Here is a 17,661-nt window from a genome sequence, read left to right as displayed (position 1 = left end):
GAATCAAACCCATGGCCGCTGCTGAGGACTCTTAGTCTCTGTATGTGGAGCGTTTGCTCTACCAGCTGAGCTACCAGGGCACCCAACATTTTACAGTTTATGACACAAATCCTGCATCAGCATATTGTCAAGAAAATCATCTCTTCTTCAACAAAACTTGGCAGCGTTTAATGGGTTGCAAACACTGGATGTAAAAAATATTATAGATGTCACTATTCATGACTTAAATTTAGGAGCACTGCACCAATTTTCCAGCTTCTCAAATGTGAGAATATGCTGCTTTCCTTGTCTTACTTTAAAACTGATTAAATATCTTTAAGTTTAGGCTGTTAGACAAAATAAAATATTTAAAGATGTCACCTTGGGAACTGTGATGGGCATTTTTACAGTTTGTTCTGTAGACCAAAAACTTGACTGAGTGACATCACTTGAAGCATTTCAGCTTGGGCTTAGAAACAAAAAATAAAAACAGAAAATTATTTCGAGTTTGAAAGATGTTGGCAGCAGGATTATGGGAAATGTAGGATTGAATATGTTTTGGAGTTGGACCTAAAGTCTGGATATCCCTGCCCATGCTGCAACTTTTTTAAATCTCTCTCTTGCAAGTCCTCCAAAAGTTTGAAAGTGCAATACTAAAGTCCTTAAGGGCCCCTCTAAAGGTGATATTTTTGTTATTGTCGTCCAATAAAAAGACCAAAATCACCAACAGATTAGTTCATATCTTAACAGTTTGTCTTCCCCACCCTCTCTGTGCCTCTTAGCCCAAAGCCCATTTGTTCAAATTTAAGATGCAAATCTCCGAAAAATGGCTGGCGATTATATAGTTTCACTTAGAAAAAGGACTTTTTAAACAAGAATCTATTTAAAAAACCCTAATAAATGAAGTTTTTTATCTTATTAACATTACTGAAACAGTGACAAACTTGTTTTGGAACAATTTCAAGCCACTGATTCGGTGCTATAGTGAGTACTCAGGAGGCAGCAGCAGGACAGTGTGTGTGGGACTGACTCAAAATAAGCCACAGTGCTCATGTTCATCATATAAAAAAAGGAACACGTCAGCCAGTGCAACAGTGTGGCTTATGGATTTGTTTCTGCACATCAATGAGGCTTAATGGCACAAAAGAATAAGACAAGTCAGACTTTGAATACACAGACAATTATTGTTGTGCTATCAAATCATTGTTAGTTTTTCATGGGAATTCTTGACAATAAGAAAATTACAGAATATCATCAATCTTATCCATCAAATAGAACATTTTTTAATAATCTGTCAGTAATGCCACACAGTACACTTATCCTTAGAAAAAGCTTAACAAAATAACACAGCTTGTGAGTTATGACTTAACACTGCATTAAATATACATGTCACTTATTAACATCCTACCAACTAAATTAAAGTTACAAGTATTTTCTGAGCCACAGACAGCTGGAGTTTCAACATTTAAATTGAAGTGATGTATGGCCTGTCATCTGGACCTCTACACTGACGTCTGAGCTCAGAGCCAAACCAAACACCAACATCTGGTTTCAGTTCCCTGCTACTGTGATCCAATCTAGGAGGGAGGAAGGCGGGAAATTAATGTCATTAAATTATCTTCAGTCCAGCTTCACATCCTTAGTTCGCTGGTGGATGTATCACATCAGAGAGAAGGGACAAAAACAGAAAGAAGCTATGAACACGTTCAGACAGCTGCACTAGATCCAAAACATTTGTTTCAGGGTTACTGACTGTACAAAGATCACAAGACCCACGTCAGCCCACAAAAACACTGAAACATAATGAAGCACGCTATTTTGACTAGAGGAAGAAGTCGACTAGATTCTACTTAAACTTGTATTAGGAATTAAGCACTACTGCTTTTGGCTGAGACAAGGGAGCCATGCAGCCTGGAAGCAAATGGGAGCCACTGTAGCTATGACAAACACAGCACCGGCTGAAGCATGAAACATACAGCCAGATCTGGGCAAAAATATACCAGGACACTTTCAAGATGTTAACCTGCTTGGGAAGCACTCATATTTAGCCTTGAGAAGCCCATTTTCACAACCCAAAACTGTTAATTTTCCAGCTCTTATTATTTTGGCCCAGGTCTGCTACAGCATGACCCAGTGATTCACCTGCCGGCTCATCCAGACTAGTGACATTGTCATAGAATGAAGCCCTTTGAATGGTCTGAATCTCTACAACACAGAGAGAGAGACAGGGAGGGGAGGGTGGTGTTAATTCTTAGAAATCACAAATGTGTAGGCCTGGCTCAACAAGGCACACAGCTGTTGTTAGTAGGCTTGAGTGAGAGGCATACTGACGTGCTTCTTATCTGAATAAGCAAACAGGTCCATACAGAATGAATCTTAAAGGATGTGTTTCTAAAAACGATTCTTTCCTGTATCTAATACTGTTTAAAGTGTTTAGAGATGATGTACGCAGCAGCTTACCATCTTTCCAAAGTTCAGCCACAAACTTGTCAGTTGACTGATGCAGAAGTGTGGCCACGTTGTCATTCAGGGGGTCCATGTTCTTCATTAGCCACTCATCTGCCTTATAGTCCACCTGGAACAATGAAGTGGTACAACTCAGAGATGTGGACCAAATTAACATCACAGTTGTGGTCTGACTGATACTAGGCTCGGATCATATCAAGGTATACCAGGGTATTTAAAAATCCCACAAGTATGACCTACAATACCATCGTCATAAATAAAGTTAACTGTTAACTGTTTTTATTACTGACGGAAAATAAATATACTAAATGAAATTAATTTATTACTAATAAATTACTAATGCTAAATTTATTAATAGGGAACTGAGCCAACAGAGGAATTATTTGGAGGTAGAAAAGAAATAATTGGTTGATCATCTCTGCATAGCATATAAGTGATTAAGCAGCCATACAGCTGATACTAATATATCTTTGATAAGCTCACATTGGCCATTATGTTAAAATAGATATATAAAAAAAATATTTACAATCATATTCATCACCTGGTAAAATATAAAACTAAGTAGGTTCCACAAAGCCCCAAAAATCATAATTTTGAATATTTAAGATATTGTGTATCTTGGTAAAATTTAACTTATTATTCATCTACATGTGAGAACTATGAATCAGAATAGCTTAATATGAGAATTCTGTCAAATTATATTTGTAGAAAGAGAGATAATTATACTGATCTATCACCCGTGCCTCACTTTAACAGTTTGGATAAAGTGAAGAACTTCTTCAGTTAACATCAGTTTATCATAGATGTATTGTTATCGGCAAATATGTCTGCAAATGTAGAAAAGTCAGTACAGAGATGTAAAAAATGTTTATGGATCAGAGAACAGACAAGTTTATTTTGGTGTTGTATATTGGTGAAAGCCTTAAAATACAGTATTAGCTGATGTCTAACTGTTAGTCTGTGGGGATGCTATACTGTGTATTTGAAATAGTTTAGATGTATTTTATACTTTTCATGAGATGCTGAGTGAAATTATTTCGATACAGCTAAACTATGAATTAGTGGGATGTACATTAGGGCATTTAAGAGAAGAAGAAACCTGAGGAGGAAGTATTAGCATGATGGTTTCACTTATATCAGTCTTAACAACTCTATCAAAATGATCACCTGTGTGGAACTAAAAGTTGTCTAAATATATATTTGAACATGTGACACATCATGCTGGTGACCTACTTCAACCACTGACTTCATATAAAGGCCGCACTTCACTGAACTGATTCAGACAGCACACATGAGGTCATATTTTTTTGGGACATACCAATGCTGACAACATTAATGGCATTTGGCTTCACGGAGCTGAAGATTTTTCTCCACAGCAGACGTTCTTGGAGTTCGGACCTCTGAGTGTTTGACTGATTGTGGTGTAAAACGACACAGTCCACATAATGGTAAGCAGATGTGCGACTCAGCAGGTCTCTCTGCAGGACAAATGCTGAGTTCTATTGCATAACACCACTGACAACGTCCAAATCCACTCTCATACAGTGTCATATAAATCAAACCAGGACTCAGTACTTCCCTGAAATCCCACCGCAAGAGAACTTTGCGTCATTGTTTAATCTGAGCCGCAGCGACTTTTCACTTGCTGCTTAAATTTTGTGGCAGAAGGAAATCAGGAGGGAAAAAGGTGTTTTGGAAAGTATGAATGCAGACAGGAATCAAGAAGCTGGTCCAATACAGAGCACCAGACAATGTATAAATGTATAAAGTATATATTTCTGTGGATATGGAAGGTAAAACAGAACATTGATTCCAGAATTTGCCAGTCTTCCAGGAAGCAAATGGGTTCATGTACCTTAGAGGTTTGTGGTAAACTAAAGCAACTGAGTCGTAGCAGCTATGGTTATCAATAAGACTACATTTTTTCCAATGTGTCTGTCTTGGTGAGCACTTTTTTGAAGATACTCTAACCCAGTGATACTCAACTTGCAGCCCATGGGCAAAACCTGACCCCTGATAGGGTGCCAGGTGGCCCTCCAACCATCATCTTAATCACAATGAATGGTTCACTGTTTTTCACTGGAAGGAGGGACAGATATGGTAGTGTTGTATTATTAGGCTGTTCATAACAGAGAAGGTTCATTTTTGTGTGACGGACTTTTAGGCTAAGTTAAGTGCAGTAGGATCAGTCTGTGAGATCTGCAGGGGAAGACAGCTGTTAGCTGATCCTGATCCCATCAACGTGTATTTCAGACTAAAGGAACTTCAACATATTGTTCAATCTGTCCCTGGTAGGAGTGGCAGTTTAAGTTTCTGGTTTATTTTTATGAGTCATTCCAAGACTTCAGTGATGTGGAAGTGGAAGACATTAGCTATGTTTAATGTTGTATAAACTCCTTCAAATGATACCAAAGCATTTACAACTAACATATAGCAGTATTTATTAAATGCATTAAAATATATGATTTATTTGTCAACCCTTACACAAAGGTGATGTTGCTATAGTTCACTGAGAACCCTCATTTAAATGAGAATTTTCCTATTTAACCCAAACAGACAGCTCTTGAAAGTTACAAATGGTTTCCAATTGAATAAGCACAATTTCCTGATTAATTCAATACCAAATATGTGGAATTTGTAGCTTTTTAGACCAAGTTTGATTCAACAGATTTCTAAAAACAGCAGACAAAACAACAAGAAGCATTAAAACTGCTAAAACTAGAAATTAAATGCATCTCAGTCTTCCTAAAAGAAGAGAAAGTAACTTCAGGTTGATTTTAAAACAAATATGATCCACAGCATTTCTCTCTGTTTCCTCTCTGGGAAACATTCAGAGTCTGACACCAACAGATTCTTCACTGGATAACGCTGGGCTTTTAAATTAAAAAGAGAAAGGTACCAAACTTTACCCCACACAGCTGTGGTATAAAAACAAACACCAGTAATGTGACGGCACGTAGTGTTTTTGGCAACTTGTATAAGAAAAATCGCTGGATTTACATGTGGAAAAGTTACAACCCAGTCAGTCATCCACACTGACTCTACGTCACACTTCCCCTGAGACAACAGCATCTGTCTCAGGCAGCGAGCCTGAGAGGTCACAGACTGTGGTGAATAGTTCCCGTCCCGGTTATTGATGACTACTTGGCGAATCTACAGCACAAAGCTCAGAAATTTTTTTCATATTTTAATACACTGGGTTAAAAGGTTAAGTTAAAAAACACACTGCCTTTTAATGTTTATTCATTTTATCTGATAAATAATGCCATTATTAAAGTCTGTTAATTAACTCCTGTCATTAGAAAAGCATGTTGAGTGTCCCTGCTCAAACCTATGCCCTAAAACCAAGCTTTATCCTTCAGTAAACTGGAATTTCCAAGGAAAGACCCAATTTATTTTTTTCTTTTGAAAACCAGCTTGAAATGAAACACACACCAACAGAGTATTTTCAGTGGAGCGGAGACAGAAACCTGCTGAGGCTGATGTTCAAAGAGATAAAACAAGCGTACCCTGCCGGCGTAGTGGATGATGCAGAAGTCAGCCTTATCTTTGAGCTGGCGGGGCTTCTGGAACTTGGTGTGTGTGCCCTGCTCCTGGATCAGCTTGTCTACAAAGGTCTTGTCCGTGGCCTTGGGGAACCAGCACTCTTCATCCAGCAGAGCCAGCACTCCTGGAGGGTTGGCCTGAGGCAAAGGAAGGAACCACAGACTTCAGAGAGAGTGAACTGTACATGTGGTATTATTATTTAGCTGATGAACAGTTTCTGAGCACAGCTACATGACTCAAGAATAAGTGGCAAAAATAAGCAAGTATGTTTTTTTAAGTTTCTGTAGCTTCTCATTCACACTGACCGGCCTCTCAATGAGGTCGATGCAGGGCTGCAGGTCGAGGCCGAAGTCAATGAAGCTCCACTCGATGCCCTCCCTCTGGTACTCCTCCTGCTCCAGGATGAACATGGTGTGGTTGAAGAGCTGCTGCAGCTTCTCATTGGTGTAGTTGATACACAGCTGCTCGAATGAGTTCAGCTGTAGCAGGAAAGAAATACAGAGAAGAAAATTACTTTCACTGGAAATCTGTGTAGATGACAAGAACTCAAAACCTCAAATGTAGAGAGGTAACAACAAAAACAGAAATCATCAAACCAAAAGCATTCCTCTAGCCACAACAGGACAAAAAGTCTTCTTCAAAGATGAAAAATATCAAAGATCTCAATCCAAACCTGGAAAATCTCAAAACCAGCAATGTCCAGGATGCCAATGAAGGAGGCCCCCTGTCGTTTAGTTCTGTCCAGAGCTTTGTTAATGCGATGGACCAGCCAGCGGAACAGACGCTCATATGTGGCTTTAGCCAGGGCCTCGACAGCAAAGTCAGCCTGGAGGGAGAGACAGAAGAGAGGACAGGAAGAAGGGAAAAGAAATGGTGAGACTATACAGGGACCTTCACTTAAAATTTTAAGATTTTTAATTAAAACCATGTCAGCACCAAAGTAATGACATACATTTAAATGAAAAAATTTAATTTTTTAGCTTCTAAAACTCAAACATTCAGGTTTATCTAAAGAAGAAATGCAAATAATTAATCTTAAGATTATACATCAGCAAAACTTATTTGAGTTGGGCTCAAAACTCAAAAATCTATTGCAGTTCGTTGTCTTGAAAATGTTGAGCTGTCTCAACTATTTTTTACAGTGTAAAATGATTCTTCCATTCTCCAACTGGAAAGCCTATACACCGAGTTAAAACAGTTTTAATATTTCATCAACTAAAATGTGTCATAGCCTGTATCTATGGCTCGGTACCCTTTCCTCTAAATTTTGACAGTGGCTCATCTTCTTGAGTCTCCATAAGCTATGGTTGCCAAAAAACAAACAACAAAAAAAAAAACACGCAAGTCTTCAAGGAAAAGAGAGAATTGAATAGTTGCGGCTCCAGACAGATTTTTGGCTCTTTTGATTGTAAAGACTGCAGACCCCTGGTCTGGTTTAACAGTTTGATCTAAGTTTTATGAGCAATGTGTGATAAGATGTCGCCCCCCAACTTCATCGTGTAATTAAAGCGCATGTTTGTAATGAGATGCTGGTGGACTGTTGGGACCTCTAGTGGCAGTCGATGTCTCATGCTGCACCTTTAACAGGCAGAGAACAGGCAGGTGGGGGGTTGAGTCCGTATGATCCAGACATGCTTTCAGATGTCTGAGAAAAAATCTACCCAACACTGGACAAATGGACTCTGGGTTTTGGCAGGACTGTATAAAGTTAATGCTCCACATGTTTTCTGAGTCAGACTTGTATTATCATCTAAAACAGCTGAGACAAAAGCTGTATCCATTATGATCAGAGACCTGCACTTTAAATGGCAATGAATGATTCATCAACAGGAGATGTACTTTGGCGCCATTTTACAGAGGGTAAATCTAACTTTTGCTTGTGCCAAGAACTATTAAAAAAAACTGTTGTTTTTAAGCTCAGTGATAGGATGTTTCCTGCCTAAATGAACCATGGGAGTCATAGTTTATACTCATCTCCTCACATGTTTTAACTGTTTTATCAAAACACCAGATATTTTTTAATGCAGCTGCTATCTTTTCTACTCATCATTCAAGTGGGAGGTAACCAGTCAGCTAACTCTGCCTATGTAGAAAATGCAACAGACTTGAACTGCTGAAACCCTGGATGCCAGAAATAGCTCCTTCAATTATGCAACTCTATTACTCCATAATGAAATTTACTTGCAGTGGAAGAGACCTACTTCAGCTGCATTACTATACCACAGATCATCATTAGTGTTACTGAGGCTCTGAGCGAGAAAAAAAAATAAAGACACATTGTACATCGTGTTACACAGCTCACTGACCTGCTCTTTAGTCTGTGCTTTCTGGACGTAGTCTCTTCCCACTTTGATCCTCGGGGACAGGATGGCTCTGGTAAACTCCATTACATTCATACCCAGCAGATGACACAGCTTTTGAGCGGCTAAGAAACAGATGGAACAAGAACAGAATATGAAAGAAAATAATTGCTTTATTTAATGAGAATAGAAGGGGGCCACAGTAGGAGATTTCAAACAGTATATTTGACTTTTGACTTAAATTGTCTTGTCAAAATGAGAAAGAAAACATGAAGGAGAAATTATTCTCAAGAGTGATTAGATCGAGGAGGATCTAACCCTGTATTAATTTAACAGTAATGACTGTCTGCAAATTAAATGGGATGATTTAATCAATATTACAAACTAAAAGCCAAAGAAACTGAACTCAAGTAAAATGGTGGGTCAACAATGCTGTTTGCCTGTCAATCAATCAAACTTTAATTATAAAGCACTTTTCATAAAAACAGAATACAGTACAGAATGCTCCACACAACACAACAATACCCTCCTGAGCACCACACACCCACAGAAAGTACTTTGTAATTGATAAAGCACTAAAAAATTAGACAGGCACTCATTAAAAACAGGAACTGAGGAAGCAATATCATAAGAGAGGAGATACCAGAGGAACGGTAAAAATAGAAATAGAAAAATGAATTAAAATCAATCAATAAATAAGTGAAAAATAATAATGATAATAAAACAATAAAAGAAAAATTAGTGCAACAAAGACCCGAAAGGCAGAGGTAATAAAAGGAAAATAATCCAAAGAATAGATGATAAATAAGTTCATAATAATAGATAGATAAAATAAAAGAAGAGGAACTAGGAAAACAGATTAGGATGTAAAAATACATAATTAAATAGATAAAGTTCAATTAAAAGCCAAACTAATAAGGTTGGTCTTGAGTTTTCTCCTATAAATATCAAAGCTCTCTGTCACCCTCAGGTCTTCAGGTTGCTCCACAGACGTGGACCGTCGTAATGAAAGGAAGCCTGACTGTGGGTTTTTGTTCTAACCTTGGGGATAATTAAAGACCACTACCAGAGGACCTTAGGGCTCTGAGGGATAATAGGATAAAAGCAAATTTGATAAATAAGTAAGACTAAGACCATTCAGAGCTTCATAAACCAATAAAAAGATCTTAAAATCAATTCTGAAGCACACAGGAAGCCAGTGCAGTGCCTTTAAAATTCCTGATTAATATTATATAAGACGTTTCTTATGAAATGCGATGGGCAAAATGTGATATTTTACATGGCTGGAGATGCGGAAAAGTAGAAAAAGCAGGATCCGGTCTACATCAGCTCAGTCTAAAAAAACAACAACATCTGCTCCAGTCCTGAGTTCTGCTCGTCGCATTTGGGAATATCTGGCCGAGCTGCATCACCGGCATTAGACTCTCTCTCCCTGTCTCTCTGCATTAAGTGCCAAATATGCAGTGCCACATGTGGAGGAACTGAAAGGCCGTGCCCCATTTCCTTCAGGAGTAAATCCTCATAATGATGTGGCTTAATGGCAGTTTGACAAGACTAAGGCAGAGAAAAGACACAAATCATCAGCTCCTGTGTTGTGTGGACGAGGTGAGCGAGGCAGGAAGAGGAGAGGAGAGGAGTTGAAGTATATATGACAAGAGGAAAAGGAGGAGGAGGACCTGTTGACCTGTGAGCTCCGAGCTACAGGGTTATGAAGCAGATGTAAAAGGATTGCAACATGTGTGTGCGCGCGCGTGTGTGTGTCAGTGTTAATTTTGACAAGAATTTTTAATTTAGTTCTAGTCTTAGTCTCTTACTGAAAATTTTAATGAGTTTAAGTCATATTTTAGTCTTTTGTGTTTGTTTTGTTTTGCAATTGGAGAAGATTTTGTTAGATGTATTATTTGTGCTTTGAGATGCTGATTACTGTGATCTAATTAAGTTGTCTGCCTGAACAGAGTCAAATGTATTGTCTCGTCTTTATTTGTCAGAAAATACTGAACAGAGATTTTGTCATAATTTTTTTCATTTACATTGTTAGTCATGAAATAAAAGGATGTCAATAATTACTTATGGTCAAAATTTTCACTGATAAAGTTAACACCGGTGTGTGTGTGTGCGTGTGTGTTACCTACCAGTATTATCAGGCATAGATGCTTGGTCAGTGTTCCTCTCCTTCTTAAAGATGATGTTACCAAACTGAAGCACTGAGGACACCACCTTCAACATGGCTGCACATGTAAGAATCCAGAGAAGACGAGATTATTATAGAAAGACATCCTCTATCATCATGTGAATGTGTTTAAGGAATGGAACTGAGAACAAACAGGTTGGTTTCATGGTCAGGGATGAATTAAGAAGATCTTGATTACATCTAAATTTCATTGAGGATTATTTATAAATTAAAAACAATTAGTACTTTAGAAATGTAGTAAATATGTGTAAAATATGTATGGATGGGTATTGTGAATCAGTATTAAACGGGTACCGATTCCTGATTGGTCAGGAACGAAATCTTGATAAGTTCCTGGCCAAAGATAAAACCATCAGTATTTAAGTATGTTACAGCTGACAGGACAAAACATTCAAAAGTGTGGCCTCACAGCTAAAAGTAATAACTCAGGAAACTATGGTGTACATTTGCATTCACTATAAAAACTTTGATCTTTGCATCAGAAGGCTGTTTTTCAGCTCATCTATGAATACTGTATCTGTCCCTATTAAATAAACCACACATAAATAAATATTTCACTTAGTATTTCTACAAAAAAGAAAATTGATTTGTTGAATTGTCGAATCTTTTCAGATTTTTTTCATGCCATGTCTAAATTATGGCAAGTAATGTTAGTATCAATAAAAGTATCAATCAATACTGATATGGATAAGCAATAAAATGCTAATGATACCCAACCCTAAAAATGTGTCAAAACCATCATATTTATGTCAAAATCCCCTTTTTTTCCCTGTTCTTATAAAATCATGGCACAACAATAAGAACTGTCCGCTTGCATGGGGCAACTACAATACCATGCTGGGCAAGTAAATCTGGCAACTTACTTGCCCAAGTAGGCAAGTGGTAAAATAATTGAACTATTTTGATAGCTGATTAATGGCTAAAGTAATTTTTTGTGCAAAATGGAGGAAAATTCGACTTTTCTGAGCTGACTGTCATATTGTTCTGAATATCTTTGGGTTCTGGACTGACAGAACAAGACATTTAAAGACATCGCCTTGAACTTTAAAAAACTCAGATGGACATTTTTTTAAAATATTTTAATAATACTTTAGTTTCTGTCATTATTTGATAACCACAAATAAATAAAATAATTTTTATCGGGGCAGGAAAACACTGACTCCAGGCAAGCTGATTTTTGACCCACTTGCCTGACCGGGCAAATGAAAAAAACATTCACGTTGAACCTTGATGATGTTAAAATATGTCTGAAGACTCATCCTGCACTCATCACTTTATATTATTATGTTAAGCTCATACATTAATTCATCCAATCCTGTCTGATTTGGGGCGTAGAGCTAATCCGTCCATCATATAAAACCATCCTTGACTGGTAAATGTTGGGATGTAGTAGCTAGCAGAGGAAAATAATAGGAAGGGGTGCGTGTTTAGATATGTTGTCAAAATCTTTGTTGACATTTCCAGACAGGGATGGATGAGGTCTAATATATTAATTTCTCCCTTGTCCCTCGTGTGTGTGAACACTGACACGTCACAGTACAGAAGCCAAAGATGCTCTAACTGTCTTTTCACTGTGACTTCAACCTGAAAACAAACTATTTCTAAAACCACAAAATCAGAGGGACCCTGATAAATAATCTATACAACAGGCCATCTTACCAGACAAGAGCTTACAAAGACAAAACAAGTGAAAGCAGCCTCCTTAACAAACATACCCAGGATCTCCTCATGGCCGAAGCTCATGATGTGCATGGCCTCCATGGTCTCCTGGAAGTTGTCTTTGTCCTGCTGGCCGGGGATCGGGATGTTACCGTTGGACAGGAAACGGTAGTTGTTGAATCCTTCCAAAAGCAGGTCGGCTGTGGAAAGAAAAGTGGAAAAACATTTAGAAATATGGATATGATGCAATCTTTTTTTTCATCTTAAAAAAGGAAAGAACTCTCAGACCACAGACTGGATTTAGTGCTTACAGTTGTACACACCAACAACTATTTATATGAACTATGTATGGAAATTGATGTCTAACTTCCTGAAATCACGGCCCAGTCACTCAAGATAATCCACAGACCTTGTTGTTGTTGTTTCATTTAGGATCTACTCTGTGTTTTTTTTTTTTAGATTATTTTTTTGGCTTTTGCCTTTATTTGGATAGGGACAGCTGATGATATGACAGGAAAGGGGGTAGAGAGAGGAGGAATGACATGCAGCAAATGGGCCACAGGCGGGAATCAAACCAGCGACCGCTGCAGAGGACCAACAGCCTCAGTACATGAGGTGAACACTAACAACTGAGCTATGGGAGCACCCCTAGGACCTACTCTCTTTTGACTAGAAAGAAAGTAGTTCATACATGAAACTCCTCATGACAAGGTCTCTGGATTATCATGAGTGAAATGTCCCTTTATGTCAGTATGCATTACACAGTGTAATCTAATTAGTTATTTTTAGAATTATGAAACACTACTGAGTAGGGCTATAATTTAAAATAATACCAAAACCTTTTATCTGCAAATTTGTAGCCAACAAGGCTATACAACCACAAACAGGCCAATGAAAACAATGAAATACAGACAAGAAACAAAACAACAACCCTGCAGCAGGCACAGATTTTGAGACATGACTGTGGCAGCTGAGCTGAACAGAACAGGAGCTGGGAGTAATTTATACTGAAGACAGCGATGACAAAGAGGATAAAAAGTAACCAGATGGTATAAAAGCTCAGTCTACTTACATTTGAGGTGCTCTCCTGCTCCAGCCAGCAGCTGGTAGAAAACGTGGAAGGTGCGCTCATCTTTGGCTTGACGAATAGCTCTGGATTTCTCCAGCAGGTCTGACACAGAATGGTCAAAGAATAAATCTATCTGGTGGGTTAGTCTCATGTTGAATTCAGTATTCTGCTTCAACACTGTTTTGGGGAAATTCCAATAAACCCTCCTGGCAAGCCTCTTTGTAAATATCTCACCCACAAGGCCTGATGAGCAGAATGCTAATCAATTCTAGTGAATGGTTTTAAAACAGGATACAGGTTTCAATGTTGGCTCCAACAATGTATCCGGTGACATCAAAGTTGATCCGGATGAATTTCCCCTGCAGAGATGAACATAAGATAAATACTCAGGAAGTGCACGAGACAAGATACACAGAAATCAATCTACAACATAATGAGTCTGCTGAAACACACAGCGAGGAGCATCTGATAAATGTAATGTTTATAGAATAACGTACTGAGAGTCAGCAAGAAGCATCCATAAACATTATGCCAGATGAGCAGTATGGAGGCATTTTATGTTTTTTTTTTTCCAGTTGTTTTTTACGTTTTAAAAGTGGTCACCATTCACTTCCATTGTTGGGGAGGTTCTGCAACACCTAACTACATGAGGGTGAGTAGATAATGACTGAATTTTCATTTTTGGGTGAACTATCGCTTTAAGAAAACTCTGAACAACTTAGAAAAATAAAATGGCTACTCACTACGACTATGCTGTGACATGAAACACCGTAAGACATCTACATTTAATAAAAAATGTAATTACTAGGTTGGCCCGTTACAAGGTTTAATAGCCTAGAAATAGACTTCGATCTTTTAAAATGTTTTTTCCAGCAGAAGTGAAGAGTACAAATCAAAACCCCACCTAAAACACAGTTTTGTCCCAATTCTCAAGAATGAGAGCAGTACAAAGCAATATTTATAAAAACTGTAGAATAACTTTAACATAACAAAAATGATGTTCAATATCTTTACAACAACTTCACTTGGGCTCACATCAACACCAGTACATTTCAGTACTGAGCTATAGATTATATGATGACATCATCATGTTGTCATTGATGAAAAATGGAAACTGTTTTTACAGTCACAACTGGCCAGGATTCATTTTAAGAAGCAACACAGTAATTAGTATTCTAGAAGAAAATTCCCAGTGGTGAATTAATTTGACTGATTAATTCACCACAGTAATTCTTAAGCCGAGACTTTACTCATGTCCCTCTTGTCCTACGTCAACAGTGTCTGTCTGCTGAGTGGAGTTGCCTCCAGTCTGAAAGGATCCAGCACATCAAAGGCATCATTAATGAGTAGCAGGCACCTTTTACTTACAGGAAAAGTAGGATAATTACATTACTTCCACTCAGTTTTACCTCTGCTTCTTCTCAAAACAAAAGAACTTTCTAGAAGATACAAAAACGTAACCTAAATCTGATTCAGGTGCCAAATTAAGATCAGACAAGGTGGTGCTGTGACAGGAGGAGGCTGGAGAGTAGACGCACATTAAGAATGCAGAGCATCATTTTTCTGTACTTACAAAACGTGATGAGTTGTCATTTTTCACCGTCTTAGCGTTCCCAAAGGACTCGAGGATGGGGTTGGCTTGTAAAAGCTGGCGTTCCAATTCACCCTGACAAAAAAACAAAACAGAGACATTGCAGCAGTTCTTTGTCACCACATGAAAGTAGAAACGCAACAAACAAGAATGAAAATAATCATGAGCCACTGATTTTCACTGACAACTGAAAAAACAAAGATAAGCATGCAGACAAAGACAGCAGACAGAGTTTTACACAGTAAGATCTCACATACATTAACTCTGTACAGGTAATCTGAACAAAGGCAGAAAGAAGATGTGATGACAGTCAGACTTCTAAAAAAAAAGAAAAAACTACATGACTTTACCAAGTCCTTTAAAAGAACTAGGCAAGAAGGATTAGTATGTGACGATGGACAGTTTCCTCACAGATTTATCATATTCTTACTGGTCTACTGTTTTTTGAATCTCAAATAACATTTCCACAGCTACGTCACAGATGTTAAATGTAACCTGACTGAATTTAATTTGGAGAACAAAATATTAACAAGATTTCACTGCTCTAATACACAGATAATGTAATGATAATGTGGTAATATATGGGGTTATTTGGCTAAAAGGAATTGAATAAATTAAGCACTTAATCATCATAATTATTTTGATGTGTATGGTTATGAATGTTCTAACAATATTTCTTTTGTATGGTGGTTCTCTTTTTTCTGGAGGTGTTTTTCAGTTGTTCACAATGTTAAAGATACTACAAGGAGTTTTTAACTGATTATGAAATATTCTTAATTTATTACTGATACCTCTACAGTATATGATCTACATGAGCAAACGATACCATCAGGCAGCTGATCGTTACTGTAGCTGTATAGTTACTCTAAATGTCTGTGACTGGGTCAGAGTGTCTGTGAAACCAGATGAAATGAGCCTGAAATCAGGATAAAGAGGGAACATCTTTATGTGATAAAAGATTGAGAAATGAAAAGAGAAACACTGCAGTACTACTCCAGTGAGTAAAAGTATGGTCAGAATGTCATCATATAACTTCTTTATCATCAAAACAATTCTAAATGTTTAAGGAACCATCCTTGTTTGTAGATCAGTTAAAAATGTATCTGATTAATGCTTAGTTATTTGTAGAGAGGCCTGAAGGGAGGGGATGGGATTGCATTTGTTTGGACACTTGCAAAATCTAGCTCACTCTTGATGGTCGTCTCCAAGATTAACAACCCAGGCTTTACTAATTTATCAAGCAGAAAATCCAAACACTTTCTGTTTCCACTTTATAAAAGCTGTTATTTGCTGCTTTTCTCTATTTTATGACATTGTAAATGAAAAATCTTTGGGTTTTGAACAAAATCAGCTATTTAATTACTTAGCCTGGTGCTTTATCTCGACATTTTATAGACTAACCAATTAAGCAAATAATCTGGTCACATGTAAGAAACCAAAATGCTGAAAGCATTAGTTCTTGGCAGTGGACTTGAGACTCTCTCAAGCACATAAACTACAAACTAATCCTGTAAAGATGGTGATCATAAAACCTTCCACAACCGGGCGAATCCATCTGCTGACATTTTATTTTTTGAAGTTTAAATTGAAAGACACCGAGCCCTGCTCTGACTGAAGACTAATGACAAATCACCCTCCTTGATGGTGATTTGAGAGAAGATTTCTGGGAAAAATCTGGGCCTTTAGTTGCCAGACAGCCTCTCTATCATGTCAGGAAGAATGTGTCCACAACGCACAACAGAAACACTGGATTTTTTTGTCAGCCTGGAGACTTTAAGAGGCTGGATAAATAAATAAGTGACTTATGCAGATGTTTGGACAGGTGGCCCGCTCTGCTTCCATCAAAGCCACATTGTGGGCTTCGTCACAACCAGAGAATCCAAAATGTCTGAGAGGAAAACAATCTCTTCTGCGATGTTACTTTTCTTCTTGTGGCTCAGTGGAATATTTTCCCATTACGTCAAAAATAGCTTAAGGTTTGAGGAGGACATTTTCCACCAAAAAGAACTCTGCGGGATGAGGAATCAGCAGCGCACTCAGGATGTGAGACTTGTAATGTGATCTTTGGCTGAAGAGCATGATGGGCTGCTTTTAATTGAGTTTTTGAGCAGCTGGAATGAAGCGGGGCTGAGCTGGATAAACCTGGTGCTCTTCCAGCTAGCAGAGAAGAGGCAAAGCTCACTGAGGAGTCAAACCAAAAAGCCTTTGTTTCTGTGTAAACACTGGCCTGTGGTCCAACTTGGTAGTTAAAATTGCTCATTGGCAACCTCTTCCCATCTGTGTGGTCTGCTGTACGCACATAAAAACAAAGAGCAGATTACAAACACCAGCGGGGGGCCAATTTAGCAGCATTAGAAGCTGACCCACATTCCTGTTTTAAAGTGAGCATGTAAGACATCAGACAGAGCCGCTGCTCCACTTGAGGTGGCCAATAGTTGTCAAGGTGTGATAAAATTTAATCAAACAGACACCTCAAGGCACATTATCAGTCACTAAGAATACATCCGGTCATTCAAAAGCTATAAAAAAAAAAGACTCTTCATCATCACCTTCAAACTGATCATTTATTTTTTAACACTTTTCTGCCTTGAGAGAAAACATTTCCAGGTCATAGCTACAAGTATGTCTCTTATCACAGTGCAGGCTGTTTGGCAGGCTGTGAGGCAGCACTTTAGGATGGATTGAGTGGAGTCAAAGAGGATCAGTCAAAACTGTTCCGCTAAATCTTACGAGGCCAGTAGTCGTGCGAGTGTATTCACTGCTCAACATCTGCTCCAAAGGTCACGAGGCCAGACAAATATTACAAGTGGCTCTTTTCAGCAGCAAGAAAGAGGAGAACACTGCTTTGGAACTGGCTCGC

At 38.1% G+C, this 17,661-nt stretch overlaps 1 protein-coding gene across 3 annotated transcripts in view; it reads right to left on the bottom strand.

Moving 5' to 3' along the window:
- The window catches only part of myh10 (myosin, heavy chain 10, non-muscle), a 90,158-nt gene that overhangs the window by 25,047 nt on the left and 47,450 nt on the right, over positions 1-17,661 (bottom strand). For all 3 annotated transcript variants that reach the window (XM_084716232.1, XM_084716230.1, XM_084716231.1), the window contains 10 exons: positions 14,784-14,876; positions 13,506-13,569; positions 13,214-13,312; positions 12,198-12,341; positions 10,424-10,519; positions 8,298-8,416; positions 6,665-6,817; positions 6,297-6,470; positions 5,955-6,128; positions 2,440-2,554 (listed from right to left, as the gene is read on the bottom strand). In XM_084716232.1, the coding sequence (XP_084572358.1) occupies positions 2,440-2,554; positions 5,955-6,128; positions 6,297-6,470; positions 6,665-6,817; positions 8,298-8,416; positions 10,424-10,519; positions 12,198-12,341; positions 13,214-13,312; positions 13,506-13,569; positions 14,784-14,876 (1,231 nt within the window). The remainder of the gene's footprint in view (positions 1-2,439; positions 2,555-5,954; positions 6,129-6,296; positions 6,471-6,664; positions 6,818-8,297; positions 8,417-10,423; positions 10,520-12,197; positions 12,342-13,213; positions 13,313-13,505; positions 13,570-14,783; positions 14,877-17,661) is intronic.

This window comes from Lutjanus erythropterus, chromosome 3 (assembly GCF_056507025.1).
Source record: "Lutjanus erythropterus isolate fLutEry1 chromosome 3, fLutEry1.hap2, whole genome shotgun sequence".
NCBI classification, from domain to species: Eukaryota; Metazoa; Chordata; class Actinopteri; order Lutjaniformes; family Lutjanidae; genus Lutjanus; species Lutjanus erythropterus.
Note: the sequence above shows the minus strand (reverse complement) of the source record. Positions and strands in the feature narration are given on the sequence as shown.